Genomic DNA, 20,826 nt, shown 5'->3' on the forward strand with positions numbered 1-20,826 from the left:
CCTGTGTGGCTGGCAGACATGGATTGTAAGCTCTTCTGTCCACCCTTCAGGGACTCGGCGGTGTCAAGTAATAAAGCTCCGCACAACAGCTCCATCAGCCACATCGAGTCGGTTCTGCAGCAGCTGGACGAGGCGCAGGTTCAGATGGAGGAACTCTTCCACGAGCGGAAGATCAAGCTGGACATCTTCCTGCAGCTTCGGATATTCGAGCAGTACACGATAGAGGTGAGTGTGCGCCCCGATATCTGCATGTCTGTGGGACCCCCAACTTTAATTGTGCACTCCTCTCAAGGGTCCTCAGTCCTGATGCAAGCAGTGGGCGGGCTCTTGGGAGGAGTTATGCAAACATCAAAATGTCTTGATGGGTGGGTGTTAGGCGGGAGAAGTGGGCGTTCTTAGGCAAGCTGTATTTGCATAGGTAACACCCACATGTGATGCTGAGTCTCCATTATTTTAGGAGCCAAGTCCCATCTTGCCTCTGCCTTTGGGAGTCATGCTTGCAATGTCTCATGGGTCCTGTAGTTCTGCAACAGCTGTAGGGCTGCAGGTTGAAAACTAATGGGTTAGATCAGGGGTCTTCAAACTATAGCCCTCCATTTGTTCTGGAACTACAGTTCCCATCATGCCTAGTCATGTCTGTGAATGTCAGAGTTTTACAGTGGGACATGTACAACAGCTGGAGGTCCGTAAGTTTGAAGATCCCTGGGCTAGATGATGCTGGACATCCTTCACCTAGAACAGGGGTCTCCAAAGTATTGCCTGCGGGCCACATCTGGCCCTCCAGGATGTTTTTTCCATCCCGCAGCTGACACTCACTGCAGGGCCTTTGTCGGATTGAGGGACCTTCACTCCCCCTGCACTGTACAGAATAGGTCCTGCAACCTGACAAAGCCCGGCCCTCCGAGAACCGTACTGTGCTATTGGTTACTAGGACCGTTCTGAGGAGGACATAAATGTACCTGGGGGCTCTAAGGGGGACATAAATGTATGTGGGGGGCTCTGATGGGGACAAAAAAAGTATGTTTGGGGGACCCTGAGTAGGACACAAATTTACATGGGGTACTCTGAGGGGGCACAAATGTACATGGGGGAGGATTAAAAAGTACGTAGGGAGCTCTGAGCGGGGACATAAATGTACATGGGGGGCTCTGAGCTGGGGACATAAATGTATGTGGGGGGCTCTGAGCGGGGACATAATAGTACGTGGGGGGCTCTGAGCCAGGACATAAATGTACGTGGGGGGCTCTGAGCGGAGACATAAATGTACGTGGGGGGCTCTGAGCGAGGACATAAATGTACGTGGGGGGGCTCTGAGCGGAGACATAAATGTACATGGGGGGGGGGCTCTGAGCGAGGACATAAATGTATGTGGGGGGCTCTGAGCGGGGACATAATAGTACGTGGGGGGCTCTGAGCAAGGACATAAATGTACGTGGGGGGCTCTGAGCGGAGACATAAATGTACATGGGGGGCTCTGAGCGGAGACCTAAATGTACATGGGGGGGGCTCTGAGCGAGGACATAAATGTACGTGGGGGGCTCTGAGCGAGGACATAAATGTACGTGGGGGGCTCTGAGCGGAGACATAAATGTACGTGGGGGGCTCTGAGCGAGGACATAAATGTACATGGGGGGCTCTGAGCGAGGACATAAATGTACATGGGGGGCTCTGAGCGAGGACATAAATGTACATGGGGGGCTCTGAGCGAGGACATAAATGTACGTGGGGGGCTCTGAGCGAGGACATAAATGTACATGGGGGGCTCTGAGCGAGGACATAAATGTATGTGGGGGGCTCTGAGCGAGGACATAAATGTACTTGGGGGGCTCTGAGCGAGGACATAAATGTATGTGGGGGGCTCTGAGCGAGGACATAAATGTACATGGGGGGCTCTGAGCGAGGACATAAATGTACTTGGGGGGCTCTGAGCGAGGACATAAATGTACTTGGGGGGCTCTGAGCGAGGACATAAATGTACTTGGGGGGGCTCTGAGCGAGGACATAAATGTACTTGGGGGACTCTGAGCGGGGGACATAAATGTACGTGGGGGGGCTCTGAGCGGGGACATAAATGTACGTGGGGGGCTCTGAGCGGGGACATAAATGTACGTGGGGGGCTCTGAGCGGGGACATAAATGTACGTGGGGGGCTCTGAGCGGGGACATAAATGTACGTGGGGGGCTCTGAGCGGAGACATAAATGTAAGTGGGGGGGGCTCTGAGCGGGGACATAAATGTACGTGGGGGGCTCTGAGCGGGGACATAAATGTACGTGGGGGGCTCTGAGCGGAGACATAAATGTAAGTGGGGGGGGCTCTGAGCGGGGACATAAATGTACACGGGGGGGGCTCTGAGCGGGGACATAAATGTACGTGGGGGGCTCTGAGCGGGGACATAAATGTACACGGGGGGGGGGGGCTCTGAGCGGGGACATAAATGTACACGGGGGGGCTCTGAGCGGGGACATAAATGTATGTGGGGGGCTCTAATCGGGGGGGGGATAAATGTATACAGGGGGCTCTGATTGGGGTACATAAATGTACATGGGGGGTTCTGAGGGGGACAAAAAGCATGTGGGGAGCTGTGAGCGGGGACATAAATGTACTTGGGGGGGCGAGGGGGGCTCTGATTGGGAGACACAAATGTACGTGGGGGGCTCTGAGGGGGACATAAATGTATGTGGGGGGCTCTGAGCGGGGACATAATAGTACGTGGGGGGCTCTGAGCCAGGACATAAATGTACGTGGGGGGCTCTGAGCGGAGACATAAATGTACATGGGGGGGGGCTCTGAGGGGGACATAAATGTATGTGGGGGGCTCTGAGCGGAGACATAAATGTACATGGGGGGGGGCTCTGAGGGGGACATAAATGTACGTGGGGGGCTCTGAGCGGAGACATAAATGTACATGGGGGGGGGCTCTGAGGGGGACATAAATGTATGTGGGGGGCTCTGAGCGAGGACATAATAGTACGTGGGGGGCTCTGAGCCAGGACATAAATGTACGTGGGGGGCTCTGAGCGGAGACATAAATGTACGTGGGGGCTCTGAGCGAGGACATAAATGTACGTGGGGGGGCTCTGAGCGGAGACATAAATGTACATGGGGGGGGCTCTGAGCGAGGACATAAATGTACATGGGGGGCTCTGAGCGAGGACATAAATGTACATGGGGGGCTCTGAGCGAGGACATAAATGTACGTGGGGGGCTCTGAGCGAGGACATAAATGTACATGGGGGGCTCTGAGCGAGGACATAAATGTATGTGGGGGGCTCTGAGCGAGGACATAAATGTATGTGGGGGGCTCTGAGCGAGGACATAAATGTACTTGGGGGGCTCTGAGCGAGGACATAAATGTATGTGGGGGGCTCTGAGCGAGGACATAAATGTACGTGGGGGGCTCTGAGCGAGGACATAAATGTATGTGGGGGGCTCTGAGCGAGGACATAAATGTATGTGGGGGGCTCTGAGCGGGGACATAATAGTACGTGGGGGGCTCTGAGCGAGGACATAAATGTACGTGGGGGGCTCTGAGCGGAGACATAAATGTACGTGGGGCTCTGAGCGAGGACATAAATGTACGTGGGGGGGCTCTGAGCGGAGACATAAATGTACATGGGGGGGCTCTGAGCGAGGACATAAATGTACGTGGGGGGCTCTGAGCGAGGACATAAATGTACGTGGGGGGCTCTGAGCGAGGACATAAATGTACGTGGGGGGCTCTGAGCGGAGACATAAATGTACGTGGGGGGCTCTGAGCGAGGACATAAATGTACATGGGGGGCTCTGAGCGAGGACATAAATGTACATGGGGGGCTCTGAGCGAGGACATAAATGTACATGGGGGGCTCTGAGCGAGGGACATAAATGTACATGGGGGGCTCTGAGCGAGGACATAAATGTAAGTGGGGGGGCTCTGAGCGAGGGACATAAATGTACATGGGGGGCTCTGAGCGAGGACATAAATGTATGTGGGCGGCTCTGAGCGAGGACATAAATGTACTTGGGGGGGCTCTGAGCGAGGACATAAATGTATGTGGGGGGCTCTGAGCGAGGACATAAATGTATGTGGGGGGCTCTGAGCGAGGACATAAATGTACTTGGGGGGGCTCTGAGCGAGGACATAAATGTACTTGGGGGGCTCTGAGCGAGGACATAAATGTACTTGGGGGACTCTGAGCGGGGACATAAATGTACGTGGGGGGCTCTGAGCGGGGACATAAATGTACGTGGGGGGCTCTGAGCGGAGACATAATGTAAGTGGGGGGGGCTCTGAGCGGGGACATAAATGTACGTGGGGGGGCTCTGAGCGGGGACATAAATGTACACGGGGGGGGGGCTCTGAGCGGGGACATAAATGTATGTGGGGGCTCTAATGGGGGGGGGGGATAAATGTATACAGGGGGCTCTGATTGGGGTACATAAAAGTACATGGGGGGTTCTGAGGGGGACAAAAAAGCATGTGGGGAGCTGTGAGCGGGGACATAAATGTACTTGGGGGGGCGAGGGGGGGCTCTGATTGGGAGACACAAATGTACGTGGGGGGCTCTGAGGGGGACATAAATGTATATGGCGGTTCTGAGGGGGGACACAAATGTGTGGGGGGGGGGGTCTATGAAGGATACACGAATAAGTGGGGGGAACTCAGATGAGGACACCAATTTGTGGGGAGACTCTGAGGGGAACAAAGATGTAAGACCCCAAGGCATGAGGCTCCAGCATTTAGGTGTGGGTGGGGGGTACAGGGGCACCATCCAGCCCCTCTGCCAGCTGCCTGTCAAATTCTTTTCTATTCTGCTGCTGCAGATTCATTTATAAATAACTGATTTTTTTTTTGGGCCCGCAAATTTGAGTAAAGTATACTATGTGGCCCTTGAAGTGAAAAGTTTGGAGACCCTGACAGAGAAGGTTAGGTGGGGCTCTATCTGACTTGCTGCAGCTTATAATGCACGTTGTGAGAAGCTCACAGTGTGCGGTGAAATCAGAGGAAGCCGTTTCAGCCCAGGAGAGGAGCCGGTACACCTGTGCAAGACTGAAGGGAGGCCGGAGGGAGGATTTAAGAGAAGCTCACCTTCACAATATATTGTGTCTGATGGCAGTCATAAAGTTCCACAGACTGTGTACCCCCCCTCCCCCCATTCTGCACCTTCTGAAAGGACATTAGCTGTCACTGGCCAGCAGAGCTCATTAAAAGCGTTTGCTGATTAAAGCTGTTGCCGCCATCTTGGCGAGCTCTGCGATTACCAGTCCGCTTCCACAGTTCATTATGTTCCTCGTCCTGGAAGGATGTTTCCTTTTGTCTCCAGGCCGGAGACTCCACATTGATCCTCGCGGTGACTAATAGACTTCCATCCGCACCCCATACATGAAGGTTTACGCTCAGTGATCCCCCCGGGGCCCGCTGGATGATGATAGTTTAATGGGCCCTATTAAAGAGGCAGTGTCTTGAAGGCGGCCGTGTTTAATTGCTGTAATTACCAGTCCTGACATTTTGTGTTCCTTTATTTCCTTTTAGTGATTTGGTTTTGGTAACTTTTATTTGGGTAATTAAATCCAACGTTTTCCTTTTGATGAGAAAAGTTTATGTGAGGACGTGACACGATTGTACGGGTAGAGAGAAGTGTTTGTGCTTTCCTGAAAAGCAGCGCCAATCTGTCCGCTTCCAGTCAGATCGGATCTGCTGTGCATTTGTACAACCTGCAGGAAGGGGGCGCCATAGAGCAGAGTCGTCCAATCCGCCTCCAATCAGATCGGATCTGCTGTACAGTTGTGTGACCTGCAGGAAGGGGGCGCCATACAGCGGAGTCGATCCCTCCACCTCCAATCAGATCGCATCCGCTGTGCATTTGTACAACCTGCAGGAAGGGGGCGCCATAGCGTGGAGCTGAACCTACCACCTCCAATCAGATCGGATCTGCTGTGCAGCTGTATGACCTGCAGGAAGGTGGTGGCAGTGTGCATATTATAAGTTCAGAGACACCTGATCTGGTGAGCGTTCCCCAATAAGAAACAAACTATTAACCCTTTCCTACTTTACCAAATTTTTTAAAAAGTATGGGCTGTACATAGACCTAATATATAACCCTCTTCTCTCAATCTTACCCTCTGGAACTACCTTTCCTTCTTCAAAGTCTCCCCTCCCCATAAATGAAAGTATCTAATGATTGGCCAGGACTTCTATTTGAGCCAATTAGTAACATCAAGATACATTGTACACACGGTATGAGAGCTGCGGCCAGATGTGTGAGCAGGTGCAGCTCAGCGGCAGCGACAGCGATCCCCCACTGGGCTCCGATGTAAAGCGGGTGGAGCCCACACTGACAGCAGAAGGTGATGAGGCATCCTCCATTTATACTGCACAGGAAGTGTCACCCGAAACACCGACAAAAATGAGACGCAACATACGGAGAGATCACAGTGTACTATATATCAGCTCCTTCCACAACTGTGTCCCTGCACCCCTTCCCTCCACAGAGGCATCCCTGCATCCCCTCCTCACCTCCATCAATGAACCTCCCCCCCCAAACTCCATCAATGAGCCTCCCCCCCAAACTCCACCAATGAGCCTCCCCCCCCCCAAACTCCATCAATGAGCCTCCCCTCCCCACCTCCATCGATGAGCCTTCCCTCCCCACCTCCATCAATGAGCCTCCCCTCCCCACCTCCATCGATGAGCCTCCCCTCCCCACCTCCATCGATGAGCCTCCCCTCCCCACCTCCATCGATGAGCCTCCCCCCCCAAACTCCATCAATGAGCCTCCCCTCCTCACCTCCATCAATGAGCCTCCCCTCCTCACCTCCATCAATGAGCCTCCCCTCCTCACCTCCATCAATGAACCTCCCCCCCCAAACTCCATCAATGAGCCTCCCCCCCAAACGCCATCAATGAGCCTTCCCTCCCCCCACCTTCATCAATGAGCCTTCCCTCCCCCACCTTCATCAATGAGCCTTCCCTCCCCACCTCCATCAATGAGCCTTCCCTCCCCCCACCTTCATCAATGAGCCTACCCTCCCCACCTCTATCAATGAGTCTTCCCTTCCCCACCTCCATCAATGAGCCCTTCCCTCCCCACCTCCATCAATGAGCCTTCCCTCTCCCCACCCCCATCAATGAGCCTTCCCTCCCCCCACCTTCATCAATGAGCCTTCCCTCCCCACCTCCATCAATGAGCCTTCCCTCCCCCCACCTTCATCAATGAGCCTACCCTCCCCACCTCTATCAATGAGTCTTCCCTTCCCCACCTCCATCAATGAGCCTTCCCTCCCCACCTCCATCAATGAGCCTTCCCTCTCCCCACCCCCATCAATGAGCCTTCCCTCCCCACCTCCGTCAATGAGCCTTCCCTCCCCACCTCCGTCAATGAGCCTTCCCTCCCCACCCACCTCCATCAATGAGCCTTCCCTCCCCACCCACCTCCATCAATGAGCCTTCCCTCCCCACCTCCATCAATGAGTCTTCCCTCCCCACACCCATCAGAAAGCCTCCCCACCTCCATCAATGAGCCTTCCCTCCCCCCACCTCCATCAATGAGCCTTCCCTCCCCACCTCCGTCAATGAGCCTTCCCTCCCCACCTCCGTCAATGAGCCTTCCCTCCCCACCTCCGTCAATGAGCCTTCCCTCCCCACCTCCGTCAATGAGCCTTCCCTCCCCACCTCCGTCAATGAGCCTTCCCTCCCCACCTCCGTCAATGAGCCTTCCCTCCCCACCTCCGTCAATGAGCCTTCCCTCCCCACCTCCGTCAATGAGCCTTCCCTCCCCACCTCCGTCAATGAGCCTTCCCTCCCCACCTCCGTCAATGAGCCTTCCCTCCCCACCTCTGTCAATGAGTCTTCCCTCCCCACCTCCATCAATGAGTCTTCCCTCCCCACCTCCGTCAATGAGTCTTCCCTCCCCACACCCATCAAAAAGCCTCCTCACCTCCATCAATGAGCCATCCCTCCCCCCACCTCCATCAATGAGCCTTCCCTCCCCCACCTCTGTCAATGAGCCTTCCCTCTCCACCCCCATCAAGAAGCCTCCCCACCTCCATTAATGAGCATTCCCTCCCCCCACCTCCGTCAATGACCCTGTCCCCGGTTGGTCGGTTTTCCTTCCTTGGACCACTTTTGGTCGGTCCTGAGCACTGCAGACCAGGAATATCCAACAAGAGCTGCAGTTTTGGAGTTGCTCTGACCCAGTCGTCTAGACATTACAATTTGGCCCTTGTCAAAGTCTCTCAAATCCTTACACTTGCCCATTTTTTTCTGCTCTCCATACATCAACTTCAGGGACAACATGTTCACTTGATGCCTAATATATCCCACCCATTTTCAGATGGCATTGTAACGAGATCATTGTTATCCACATTACCTGGTTTCTGGAGATGCAATGTATTTTCTGTAGATATTACAGGCGTCATGTATTATGCTATAATCAGAATATACACTATTATAAGATGGAAATGTATTTTATATATGAATGAATATAGAGCTGTATTAATGTGCCTTTTAATATCTGTCCGGTGTTACTGTCCTATAGATGAAGACACATTGTAGTTTTATTGTATTACCGAAACAATGCAATTAAAATGTCAAATAAATAATGAACATCTCGGCATAAGATGCGAAGGAATAATGCCACTACAGTGCTAATTAATCATTGATGTGTCCACTGTGTTCCCACATTAGGTGACGGCTGAACTGGACGCCTGGAACGAGGACCTCCTCCGGCAGATGAACGACTTTAATACAGAAGATCTGAATTTGGCAGAACAGCGGTTACAGCGTCACAAGGAGCGAAAACTAGCCATGAACAACATGACCTTCGAGGTGATCCAGCAGGGCCAGGACCTCCACCAGTACATCATGGAGGTGCAAGCGTCAGGTTAGTGAGTCTGCTCTGTTATGACTTGGACACTCCATCCCTCCGTTCTTCAGTGAAATTAAAGGAAACATGATAGAAATATGGAAGCTTGAAGGTTCAGATTCTGGGCTGTCATCCATATCCTTGCTTCGCTACTTGGATAATCATTGACCCTGACAAGCATGCTCTGTCAAGTCTGAACCCCTATATACTTCCTGTGTGAGGTGAGCACCACCGGCAGGCATGGTTGAATGGGAGGAGCTCTTCTCCCAGTGATCGCTCAGAGGAAGAGAGAGAGTCAGCCGGAGTGCAGAACATCGCTGTAACAGCTTTCATTTCAATTACTATGTGTTCCCCGCACTCGCTGTCACATACAGCCCCGCCTCCTGGCCTGGGTACTTTGATAGACAGGACACCCGTCCAATCCCGGGACGTGTGACGTATATAAAAGTCCACCAAACCAAATCTTCAACCATAATGCCAACCCCTAACATTAGCCCTGAACTCTAACGCTAAACCTTACCATACCTCTAATCCATATGAACATCTTAGGACCCCTTATATACCATGAACTTCGCTCTACCCCTAATTAAAATGTTAATAATTTACCTCCTTCTCTAACCCATAATCCAAACCTTAGTTGTATCCAAAGCCTTAAACTTGCCCCTTAGCTGGAACCCTAAAGTTTTGACCTCTGCCCTAATACATACCCTATCAAAACCCTCAACCCTAACCTTACCTGTATCATCAACCCTTCCCTTCCCATTACTGCCAAGTCCAGCTTAAGTCAAACCTCACCTCGGACTTTAACCCTAATAGGTAGTGATAGGACATAATGCTGTAGTAATAGTGGGACATTATGGAAGCTGTAGGATTTGATGATCTCAATAGATGGACTCTACCTCTAATGGGTGGTGATAGGACTTAATGCTGTAGAGATGGTAGAACCTCATGGAAGCTGTAGGATCTGATGACCTCCATGGATGGACTCTACCCCTAATGGGTGGTGATAGGATGTAATGCTGTAGAGATGGTGGGACCTTATGGAAGCTGTAGGATCTGATGACCTCCATGAATGGACATTCTTTCTCTGTCTCTTCAGGAATCGAGTTGATCTGTGAGAAGGACATAGACCTAGCAACCCAGGTTCAGGAATTGTTGGAGTTCCTCCATGAGAAGCAGCATGAACTGGACCTGAATGCTGATCAGACGCACAAGCGCCTAGAGCAATGTCTGCAGCTCCGCCACCTCCAGGCTGAGGTCAAGCAGGTAAGTCGAACACATCTCTCACCTTGAGTGCTCTGTGCCCACTCTTCGAATCCCTTCATAGCCAGTAAACCTAAAATTCAAAATGATTTATGGGACAACACATCTAACAGCCTGCAATAAGGTGTCCGCACAGCTTCCTGTATTAAAAACCGGTCATTACTGCTCTCCGTGTGCCGATTGACTTGTCACCGCCCCCCTCCTTGAGTTTTCTGCAGGCAGACTGTAGTGGGTGGAGCCTGCTGAACCCCTCCTACAGCTCTGTTTTCTCTCCTTGTGCGGAGTAACTTGTTTTGTCTCCGCCCCCCTCTTGTAGTTTTCTGGAAACAGCCTGGAGTGGGTGGAGCCTAATGGGTTCCCCCTGCAGCTCTGCTTTCTCTCCTTATGCAGGGTTTCTGGTCTTGCCTCTGCCCCCTCCTCTAGTGTTCTTTTTTGCAGGCAGCCTGTAGTGGGTGGAACCTACCAGGCCCCTCCCACACTTCTGCTCTTTGCACAGGCTATGTACGGCACAGTGATGATGTCACTGCTACTTTTACAAGGTAATATCTGGATTTGCAGATATTGTTTGAACACAAAGTGCATTTATATTCTTTGTGGCTATTTTGTATCTGGAGTTTGGACAAAACATGGGGAAATGTGCATGTTTTGCATAAATGTACTGATGTGTTTTGTTTTTATCCTTTTTTATTCTGGCCAGACATACCCGTTAAAATCTGTTTAAGTTGTATTTAGTGGCCCTTCGGGAGCCATAAGGAAAAGCGTCGTGTTACAACACAGAAGAATCTTCTTTGCATGCAAGCAAAGATCTTCTGTTGCTTGTTACAGAGAGCACCGAGTCCTAACATCGTATAACGTGGCTTGAGGTTCAAATGTTATCACCTTCAGGCTCATTACAGACAACGCATGTCCTTATCATCGTCTCCTCTGTTCTCCATCACAAGATTCCACATAGAAGAAAATCTATAAATATTCCATCAGCGACAATCTCCTCTCCTCACAGTAATGGGATCCGACTGGACTGGATATAGAACTCTATCTGTAAATTTCCTAGTCCAATATATACTTTGGAAAGAGGCAAGGATGAGGAAGAGGCAAGGATGAGGAAGAGGCAAGGATGAGGAAGAGGCAAGGATGAGGAAGAGGCAAGGATGAGGAAGAGGGAAGGATGAGGAAGAGGGAAGGATGAGAAAGAGGGAAATATGAGGAAGAGGGAAATATGAGGAAGAGGGAAATATGAGGAAGAGGGAAGGATGAGGAAGAGGGAAGGATGAGGAAGAGGGAAGGATGAGGAAGAGGGAAATATGAGGAAGAGGGAAATATGAGGAAGAGGGAAGGATGAGGAAGAGGGAAGGATTAGGAAAGGACAAGGAAGAAAAAGAAAGATGAGGAAGGGGACAACAACACAGAAGGAGGAGAAGGACGGGGAAGGGGGAAAGACTAGAAAGATGAGGAATGATTGAGGGGGAAAGAAGCGGGGAGAACGAGGAAGGGAAAGATGAGATGAAAAAAAGAAATGGACAAGGAAGAGAAGGATGAGGAAGGGGAGAAGAACGTGGAAGGGGGAAAGAGGGAAGGATGAGGATGGAGAAAAGGACAGGGAAGGGGAGAAAGACAAGCAAAGGGGAAGTAGGGAAGGACGAAGAAGAAAAGAAAGATGAGGAAGTAGAGAACAACAAGGAAGTGGTGAGAATGAGGAAGGGGGAGGAAGGGGAAGGACAAGTAAGGGGAAAGAAAGTGGGGAGAATGGGGATGGAGGAAGGGGAGAAGGGAGGTGGAGAAAGGGGGAAGGACAAAGAAGAAAAAGATGAGAAAGGGGAAAGGAAGTGGTGAGGAAGCGGGCTGGAGAAAGGGAAGAAGGAAGGGGGGGAAGGACGAGGAAAGGGAGAAGGACAAGGAAGCTGAACATAAGTGAGGAGAATGAGGAATGGGGTTGGAGGAAGGGAAAAAGGAAGGGGGAAGGACGAGAAAGAAAAGAAAGATGAGAAAGGACAAATAAGGGGGAAGGAACTGGGGAAAAACAAGGAAGGGGAAGGATGAGGAAGTGACAAGTAAGGAGAGAAGGACAATGAAGGGTAATGAGTGGGAGTAGGATGAGGATGTTGGAAGGATGAGGAAGGGGGGAGCAGTAATGAAGAGTGATGCAAACAATACTAAACAGAAGTGGAAAGTTTGTATCTCATTATCCCCCCTGTGGATGAGCAGCATATACGGGGGGATGATGGGGGATACGTCTTATATCCTTTTATAGGAACATCTTGGAGTGATTATTTCTGGAATCCGATAGTCGTCCTAGTGCAGATAGAAATGCAATCTAATCCTGTCAGGTTGGAATCCTTCTTATATGTGCCGACTGAGCCTGAAATATTGAAATTGGAGTCTTTGTTTAAATGGAATTGAAATGACCTGCGCTCGGCTCGCTGCATCATTTGTTCTTATAATAAGAGCGCAGTGCGGTGCACCTGCCTGCCTGGCCTCTGCTTCCTGTGTCTTGTTACATGGCGAGTGTCTGCCAGATGTAGTGAGGATGGAGCGTGTCCTCTAATGTCAGGAGATGGAGGATGTGATGGGGACTCCTCCAGGAGTCTCAGTGTATTTTGTTGGCAGTGGTCTGTGGTGGGGTGACCAGGGCTGGGACAATCTCTTATTTAGCACCCAAGGGGGAAAGACCACATGAGCTGTGAACTACTCCAGCAGTATAGATTGTCAGTTTCTGCCCCTCCTGTTAAAGCGCCCCAAGCAGCTCCCTCTTCTGCCAACCGCTTAACCCAGCCCTGTAGAGAACACTCCTGGGCTGGAGAGGGTAACATGACATAGAAGCCAGCAGAGAAAGTCTTCTGCTACTCGCTTCCTATGCTGCCTTCTGCATTAGATAATGTCATCAGTCAGAGCTGAGGGTAAAGTGAGCAGCGGAAGACTTCCTCTGCCGGCTTCTATGATTACAAGTCACAGCAAGGTCCTAAAACATGAAAAGTGACCGGTATTGTACATAGTCAGTACATTCTTACAAGACAAAGCACTGGCTGTAAATAAAGCGCAGACTTCTTATGGTAACCGCATCAGACTGGAGAATGGTATTTAAATGTCGTCTATCCAACGCTTAGCTAAAATATGCAGAAGACTGAAATTATTCCAAATTTCTGCTGTTGCTGTGATATCTGTTCTGACATATGGGGTAATACTCGCCAGATTTAATGGCTTTATATTCTCTGCTAAGTCTGTAAAGTTTCCAGCTGTATAATGTAGAACAGTGCTTGATGGAAATGCTAATAATACATCCGTACAATGAAATAACCTTGAGCAAAATGCCCTCAGAAAACACTGTATATGGCTTATGTTTTGTACATGTTACTGCATTTCTTTTTATTATAGAAACAAAAGCCATAAAAAATGACATATGTAATTAAGAAATGTTACTTTGTTCTGTGTTCTTTGAGAAAAAAGTATTGGGTGTGTGCTTTTGCAATATACATAAAGTTTATTGAAATGTCCATCAGACAAAAATGTTTGGCTACAGTAGCCAAATTGTAACTTTTTTGTCTAATGGACACTTCAATAAACTTTATGTATGCTGCAAACCCTGATTTTGGTCTCTCTCTCTTTCGCACTTTCTCTCTCTCCATTGCTCTCCCTCTGTGTGTCTCTCGCTATCTCTCTCTCGCTATCTCTCTCTCGCTATCTCTCTCTCGCTATCTCTCTCTCGCTATCTCTCTCTCTCGCTATCTCTCTCTCTCGCTATCTCTCTCTCTCGCTATCTCTCTCTCTCGCTATCTCTCTCTCGCTCGCTATCTCTCTCTCGCTCGCTATCTCTCTCTCGCTATCTCTCTCGCTCGCTATCTCTCTCGCTCTCTCTATCTCTCTCTGTCTCTATCTCCCTCTGTCTCTATCTCTCTCTGTCTCGCTCTATCTCTCTCTGTCTCGCTCTATCTCTCTCTGTCTCGCTCTATCTCTCTCTCTCTCTCTCGCTCTATCCATCTCTCTCTCGCTCTATCCATCTCTCTCTCGCTCTATCCATCTCTCTCTCGCTCTATCCATCTCTCTCTCGCTCTATCCATCTCTCTCTCGCTCTATCCATCTCTCTCTCTCTCGCTCTATCCATCTCTCTCTCTCTCGCTCTATCCATCTCTCTCTCTCTCGCGCTATCCATCTCTCGCGCTATCCATCTCTCTCTCTATCCATATCTCTCTCTATCCATATCTCTCTCTATCCATATCTCTCTCTATCCATATCTCTCTCTATCCATATCTCTCTCTATCCATATCTCTCTCTATCCATATCTCTCTCTATCCATATCTCTCTCTCGCTCTCTCTATCCATCTCTCTTTATCCATATCTCTCTCTCGCTCTATCCATCTCTCTCTCTCTCTCTCTATCCATCTCTCTCTCTCTATCCATCTCTCTCTCTCTCTATCCATCTCTCTCTCTCTCTATCCATCTCTCTCTCGCTCTATCCATCTCTCTCTCGCTCTATCCATCTCTCTCTCTCTCTCTCTCTCTCTCTCTATCCATATCTCTCTCTATCCATATCTCTCTCTATCCATATCTCTCTCTATCCATATCTCTCTCTATCCATATCTCTCTCTATCCATATCTCTCTCTATCCATATCTCTCTCTATCCATATCTCTCTCTCTCTCTCTCCATATCTCTCTCTCTCTCTCCATATCTCTCTCTCTCCATATCTCTCTCTCTCCATATCTCTCTCTCGCTCTCTCTCCATATCTCTCTCTCGCTCTCTCTATCCATCTCTCTTTATCCATATCTCTCTCTCGCTCTATCCATCTCTCTCTCTCTCTCTCTCTCTCTCTATCCATCTCTCTCTCTCTCTCTCTCTCTCTCTCTATCCATATCTCTCTCTATCCATATCTCTCTCTCTCTCCATATCTCTCTCTCTCTCCATATCTCTCTCTCTCTCTCCATATCTCTCTCTCTCCATATCTCTCTCTCGCTCTCTCTATCCATCTCTCTTTATCCATATCTCTCTCTCGCTCTATCCATCTCTCTCTCTCTCGCTCTCTATCCATCTCTCGCTCTCTATCCATCTCTCTCTCTCGCTCTCTATCCATCTCTCGCTCTCTATCCATCTCTCTCTCTCTCTCTCTCTCTCTCTCTCTCTCTCTCTCTCTCTCTATCCATCTCTCGCTCTCTATCCATCTCTCTCTCTCTCTCTCTCTCTCTATCCATCTCTCTCTCTCTCTCTCTCTCTCTCTCTCTATCCATCTCTTGCTCGCGATTGCGCTCTCGCTCTCTCTCTCCATCTCGCTCTCTCTCTCCATCTCGCTCTCTCTTTCCATCTCGCTCTCTCTCTCCATCTCGCTCTCTCTCTCCATCTCGCTCTCACTCTATTCATCTCTCTCTCGCTCTATCCATCTCGCTCTATCCGTTTCTCTCGCTCTATCCATTTCTCTCGCTCTATCCATTGCATGAGTGTACCTATATGGACACGGCCATGCTCTTGATATTCCTGATGGTTGTACTGCAACGCCAGTAGCATGTTGCAAGGAGGAGAGAGCAGAGGGACGGAGACGAGAGCTGATCAGTCTGTTGCTTCTACTTTCACTGTCAAATCACAGGCTGGGAGGGGGGGTGTGTGGGGTGCGACCTGTATGTGTTAACTGCAGTTGATCGCAGGACTTGATGGACAGAAATACAAATACAGGTGAAGGAGCTCTTATATATGCTCCTCATCTATGTATTTGGCTGTTTGCCTGGAGTTCAGCTTTATTATCCTTTCCATTGTATGGAGCACTTTTGAGATGCCCACACTCTGTTGAGCTCGGGTGGCCCCCCTCCCCATAGTTGTGTGCCAGGATAATCCATCACCCATCGCCCTCATTATCTCACAGGGAGCTTGTCTCTTCTTCCAGGTGCTGGGCTGGATCCGCAATGGGGAGTCCATGCTGAACGCAAGCCTTGTTAACGCCAGTTCATTGTCGGAGGCGGAGCAGCTGCAGAGAGAACATGAACAGTTCCAGATGGCTATTGAGGTGAATATCCCAGGGTTCCTGCAGCCATGTGTTGGGGGGATTCGGATAATTGAGTTTTTTTGAATAGGAACTGTTATGGCTGCAATATATTGTGCATCATTTTATGTCTGTCTTTTTTTTTTCTTTATCACTACTAGTTGTACTGTAGTGTGGGGGGAAAAGCCAGCTGATCCCTTTCCCGGGTCATTTCCCTGGTGTTGCAGAAATGGCCAATGACCATCAGGCTGTGTCTCTGAAGCAGCAATCAATACATCCTGGAGGGTGTACCGGCTGGGATGAGCAGATTGGGGCAACTATGTCCTGTAGAAATCAAAAACAAAATTGTAAAGTTTAAAAAAAGTTGGTGGATTTAATGCCAGAAGAGCGGCAAGATCCTCACAAACTCTCAGACAGAAGTCTCACAACTACATTATATGGGCAAATCTACGTGACCCCCCCCCAATGAGTTCAGGTGTCAATAGGGGGATGCCACCGGCCTCCTGTAGGGGACCCGGGCACACATGGGGACCCAGACAGCAGGGGGATCGGTGTGGCGGAATGGGAGGTCAATTACAGAGCGATGCCACGAAAACTGGATTCTCCCCCTCTCCTTCCTGCCGGCTTTCAGCTGCTGGAGGGAGAAAGCCAGATACTGGGCATCGACTTGTAATTGTCCTCCTGTCCCGCTGCACCGATCCCCCTCCTTGTGCTGCCCACATCCGATTTCCCCCTGTGTGCCCCCCCCCCCGTCTGCCCGCTGCGCTGCCAGCTTCCCTCTCCCGCCGGCTGCTGCAGGTGCACAGGTGGATGAGGAGTGAAGGAAGAGGCCAGTATATATTTGGCACTTACCACCCCCTTCCTTTCTTGAACTGGTACCGATCGCTCCTGTGTCCATTTATAACTGAGCAGTAAACTGTTTTTGAACAGGAAGCCTCTGTCTGCTGTTCAGTCATTTTAAGATGTCAGGGGCCTGTTTAGACCCTGACATTTCATCCACGCCCCCTCAACAGCATTGTAAAAAAAATAATAAAACAATTTTTTAAACTGTAAAATTTGTAATTCGAAGGAGGGGTGGGGGTGGGGGGGGTGCGGCTGCCAGGTAGGTTGTATGGGGCCCTCATGATTTCTGACAGCAGCCCTGGTCTCCAGTGAAGGGTCCCAGTAATCCTCCATCATACAAAGACATTGTACACAATTGTGCTCTTCCAACCTTGTGGTAACAGTTTGTTCCACTATTAATGTGCCCACCCCGTATACAAAGCCAGCTCCATAAAGACATGGTGTTACCAGTCTGGTGTGGCGTGTCCTGTACAGATCCCTAACCTCGCCCTTCTGAACACCTTTGGGATGAATTGAAATGCCTTTTTTGGTGCCCAATGTGAGGCCCAGCTTGTAAGCCAGGTCTTCTCATCCAGCATCAGTACCTGACCTCACAAATGGGCACAAGTTCACACAGTGAGTCTCCAAAATCTTGTGGAAAGCCTCAGAAGATTGGAGGCTGTTAATTCCACAAAGGAAGGTGGGGTTTCCATATGAATGGCCATGGGGAGGAGCGGGGAGCTCCATAATAATGGTCATGGTTTTGGGTAAAAATTGTACGGTTCCATAAAGGCCTGACTTGTTCAGGTTGGTGTGGAGGAACTTGAGTGTCCTACACAGAGCCCTAACTTTAACCCTACTAAACACCTTTGGGATGAATTGGAATGCCAATGGTGAGCCAGGTCTTTTTTGGTGCCCAATGTAAGGCCCCAACATGTGAGGCCAGGTCTTCTTATCCAGGCTCAGTACCTGACTTCATAGATACTACCATCACATGCCTGACGAAGGGAGCCTGCGTGACTCCGAAACGTTGCACTCTCCTTGTGTTGTGATCATGCAATAAACTATTTGGTTGGACGCTACTTTGTGTCAATCCATGGTGTGCTGGCAAATATCTACTTTGTGACTTGATAGATGGGCACAAATTCCTCCAGATACCCTCCAAAATCTTGGGGATAACCTTCTCGAAACGGTGGAGAATGTTATTGCCACAAAGGGGGCAACTCCATATTAATAGCCATGGGGGGGGGGCAACTCCATATTTTAATGCTTTTTTGGTTTTGGAATGGGATGTCCAACATGTCCATATACTGTATGTGTGTGATGGTCGGGGGTCTACAGACATTTGGGCATATAGTCTACATTGACAAGGCATCTTGTATTGCATTCATACAAAGAATCACGTTTCTAATGTACTGTAGACACCTGAATTGAGGATCTGTGATGAATAATTAAACGTTTTGTGTCCTAGATTCAGAATATCTGTTAAACTTTCATTTCTTTCACATCTCAGCCATTCCTGTTAGTAGAGAGACCTTTAGACACCTCTTTCCAATCTTTCATAGTAGAGGTGAAATGCCTCTTATACAGTGTATGGGAATATTCTTATCATCCTATAGAGCAGTCAGGCGAGATTTATAATGTCCATCTGTATATTGTTCTCACTCCCCTTATTCTCTTCTCTTTCCACCATTTTCCTCCTGGCAGTCCCTGTTCAATGCCAGCTCGCTTCAGAAAACCCACCAGAGTGCCCTGCAGGTCCAGCAGAAGGCTGAGGCCTTGTTACAAGCCGGACATTACGATGCCGATGCCATCCGGGAGTGTGCCGAGAAAGTGGCTATGCACTGGCAGCAGCTCATGCTGAAGATGGAGGACAGGCTGAAGCTGGTTAATGCCTCAGTGGCGTTCTACAAAACTTCGGAGCAGGTCAGCGCTTCCTGCAGATCGCACACTGGCTTTCCTGCATATGGCGGCACTACTGTGCTTATTTTATATCTAGCACTTCATTCTGGAGGTTTGAAGGCAGTTTGTGGCCTTTCTTCTGCCATCTGACATCCGTACATCACAACCATTCTTACATGGCTCTATGAAGCTCTTTATATTGGTGGTCAGTTGGAAGAATGCAGCTTACATTGATGATCAGTGGGAAGAATGTTCCTTACATTGGTGATCAGTAAGAAGAATGTTCCTTACATTGGTGATCAGTGAGAAGAATGTTCCTTACATTGGTGATCAGTAAGAAGAATGTTCCTTACATTGGTGATCAGTGAGAAGAATGTTCCTTACATTGGTGATCAGTGAGAAGAATGTTCCTTACATTGGTGATCAGTGAGAAGAATGTTCCCTACATTGGTGATCAGTGAGAAGAATGTTCCTTACATTGGTGATCAGTGAGAAGAATGTTCCTTACATTGGTGATCAGTGAGAAGAATGTTCCTTACATTGGTGATCAGTGAGAAGAATGTTCCTTACATTGGTGATCAGTGAGAAGAATGTTCCTTACATTGGTGATCAGTGAGAAGAATGTTCCTTACATTGGTGATCAGTGAGAAGAATGTTCCTTACATTGGTGATCAGTGAGAAGAATGTTCCTTACATTGGTGATCAGTGAGAAGAATGTTCCTTACATTGGTGATCAGTGAGAAGAATGTTCCTTACATTGGTGATCAGTGAGAAGAATGTTCCTTACATTGGTGATCAGTGAGAAGAATGTTCCTTACATTGGTAATCAGTGAGAAGAATGTTCCTTACATTGGTGATCAGTGGGAAGAATGTTCCTTACATTGGTGATCAGTGAGAAGAATGTTCCTTACATTGGTGATCAGTGAGAAGAATGCTCCTTACATTGGTGATCAGTGGGAAGAATGTTCCTTACATTGATGGTCAGCGGGAAGAATGTCCCTTACATACAGCTAATCTTTGTTGTCATTGATTGAGAGGTAGAAATTGCTCATGGCTCCAGGAACTCCTAGCAGCCTCTGGAGAAACCCTCAAGATCCATGAACCCCAGGTTGACCAGGGCTGAAAGAATTTCTTAGGGAAACTCCACATGAAAGAATCAGAGGTTCACCCAGTAAACACACTTGTAAGGTTGCATAGCTTAGTGTTCTAATCTACACAACAAGATTAAATCTGTAGACTGTTCCCTTTAGATAGTCTCAGATACAGGGGCTTGGTTGAGAGTGGTGATGGATCTGAGGGTCTTATTATGTCCTGATGATGTGGAGAGCTGTAGGGTCTGTACAGAAGTCAGGTTGCTTCTAAACCAGGGTTACCCTCTTCTTGAGGTACCTTGGGTGAAGACCTGAGGTGTAGAACATAAAAAGCCCCCTAAAAAAGACCAATCCCAGAGGCAATTAAATGCCAACAATCTTATTTTATTAAAAGTTGATAGCCAACCTGTTTCAGGGTCCCCCCTTTTCTAGAGCTTTATTGTACAGAAGAATGACTGACTCTGCAGTGTAAAGTACAGATGCTGCAACCACTGTGCTTTATACTGCCAAAACAATTGATCTGCTGTACAGTGAAGCCCCAAAGAAGAAAAATTCTGATGCCCTCAAAACACATTTGCTATTAACTTATAGTAAAATACTTATAGTAAAATGATGGTCATTAGCATCAAAATGCCTCGATTATTCCTTCTTTTTTTTTTTGTGCTCCTTTTGTTCTTCATCCCAAGTCTTTAGCCAAGATCCTTCCAAACTAAAGTAACGCTGGTGTAGCAGCAGCCTTCAAGCTACATTGAATATCAACATAATATTGGATGGTCCTCGGCATCTAACTGCCTCATTGATCGTTCCTTTTTGAGTGCTGCTTTTGTTCTACACTTCAGGTCTTCACCTAAGGTCCTTCAAGAAGAGGGTGACCCTGGTTTAGGAACAGCTTAACTGAAATAGCGTTGGCTATTGGCTTAATTTAAAGACAGTTGTTTCCACCTG

The 20,826-nt window shown here is 48.9% G+C and overlaps 1 protein-coding gene across 1 annotated transcript in view; it reads left to right on the forward strand.

Annotated features, from left to right (window-relative positions):
• The first annotated feature begins 52 nt into the window (after positions 1–52).
• The window catches only part of KALRN (kalirin RhoGEF kinase), a 231,188-nt gene continuing 210,414 nt past the window's right edge, over positions 53–20,826 (forward strand). Inside the window, 5 exon segments of the mRNA XM_073634491.1 lie at positions 53–225; positions 8,667–8,862; positions 9,944–10,110; positions 15,971–16,090; positions 18,596–18,814. Coding sequence (XP_073490592.1) covers positions 145–225; positions 8,667–8,862; positions 9,944–10,110; positions 15,971–16,090; positions 18,596–18,814 — 783 coding nt within the window. The 5' untranslated portion in view covers positions 53–144.

The sequence above is a fragment of the Aquarana catesbeiana genome, linkage group LG06 (genome assembly GCF_042186555.1).
Source record: "Aquarana catesbeiana isolate 2022-GZ linkage group LG06, ASM4218655v1, whole genome shotgun sequence".
In the NCBI taxonomy this organism is placed as follows: domain Eukaryota; kingdom Metazoa; phylum Chordata; class Amphibia; order Anura; family Ranidae; genus Aquarana; species Aquarana catesbeiana.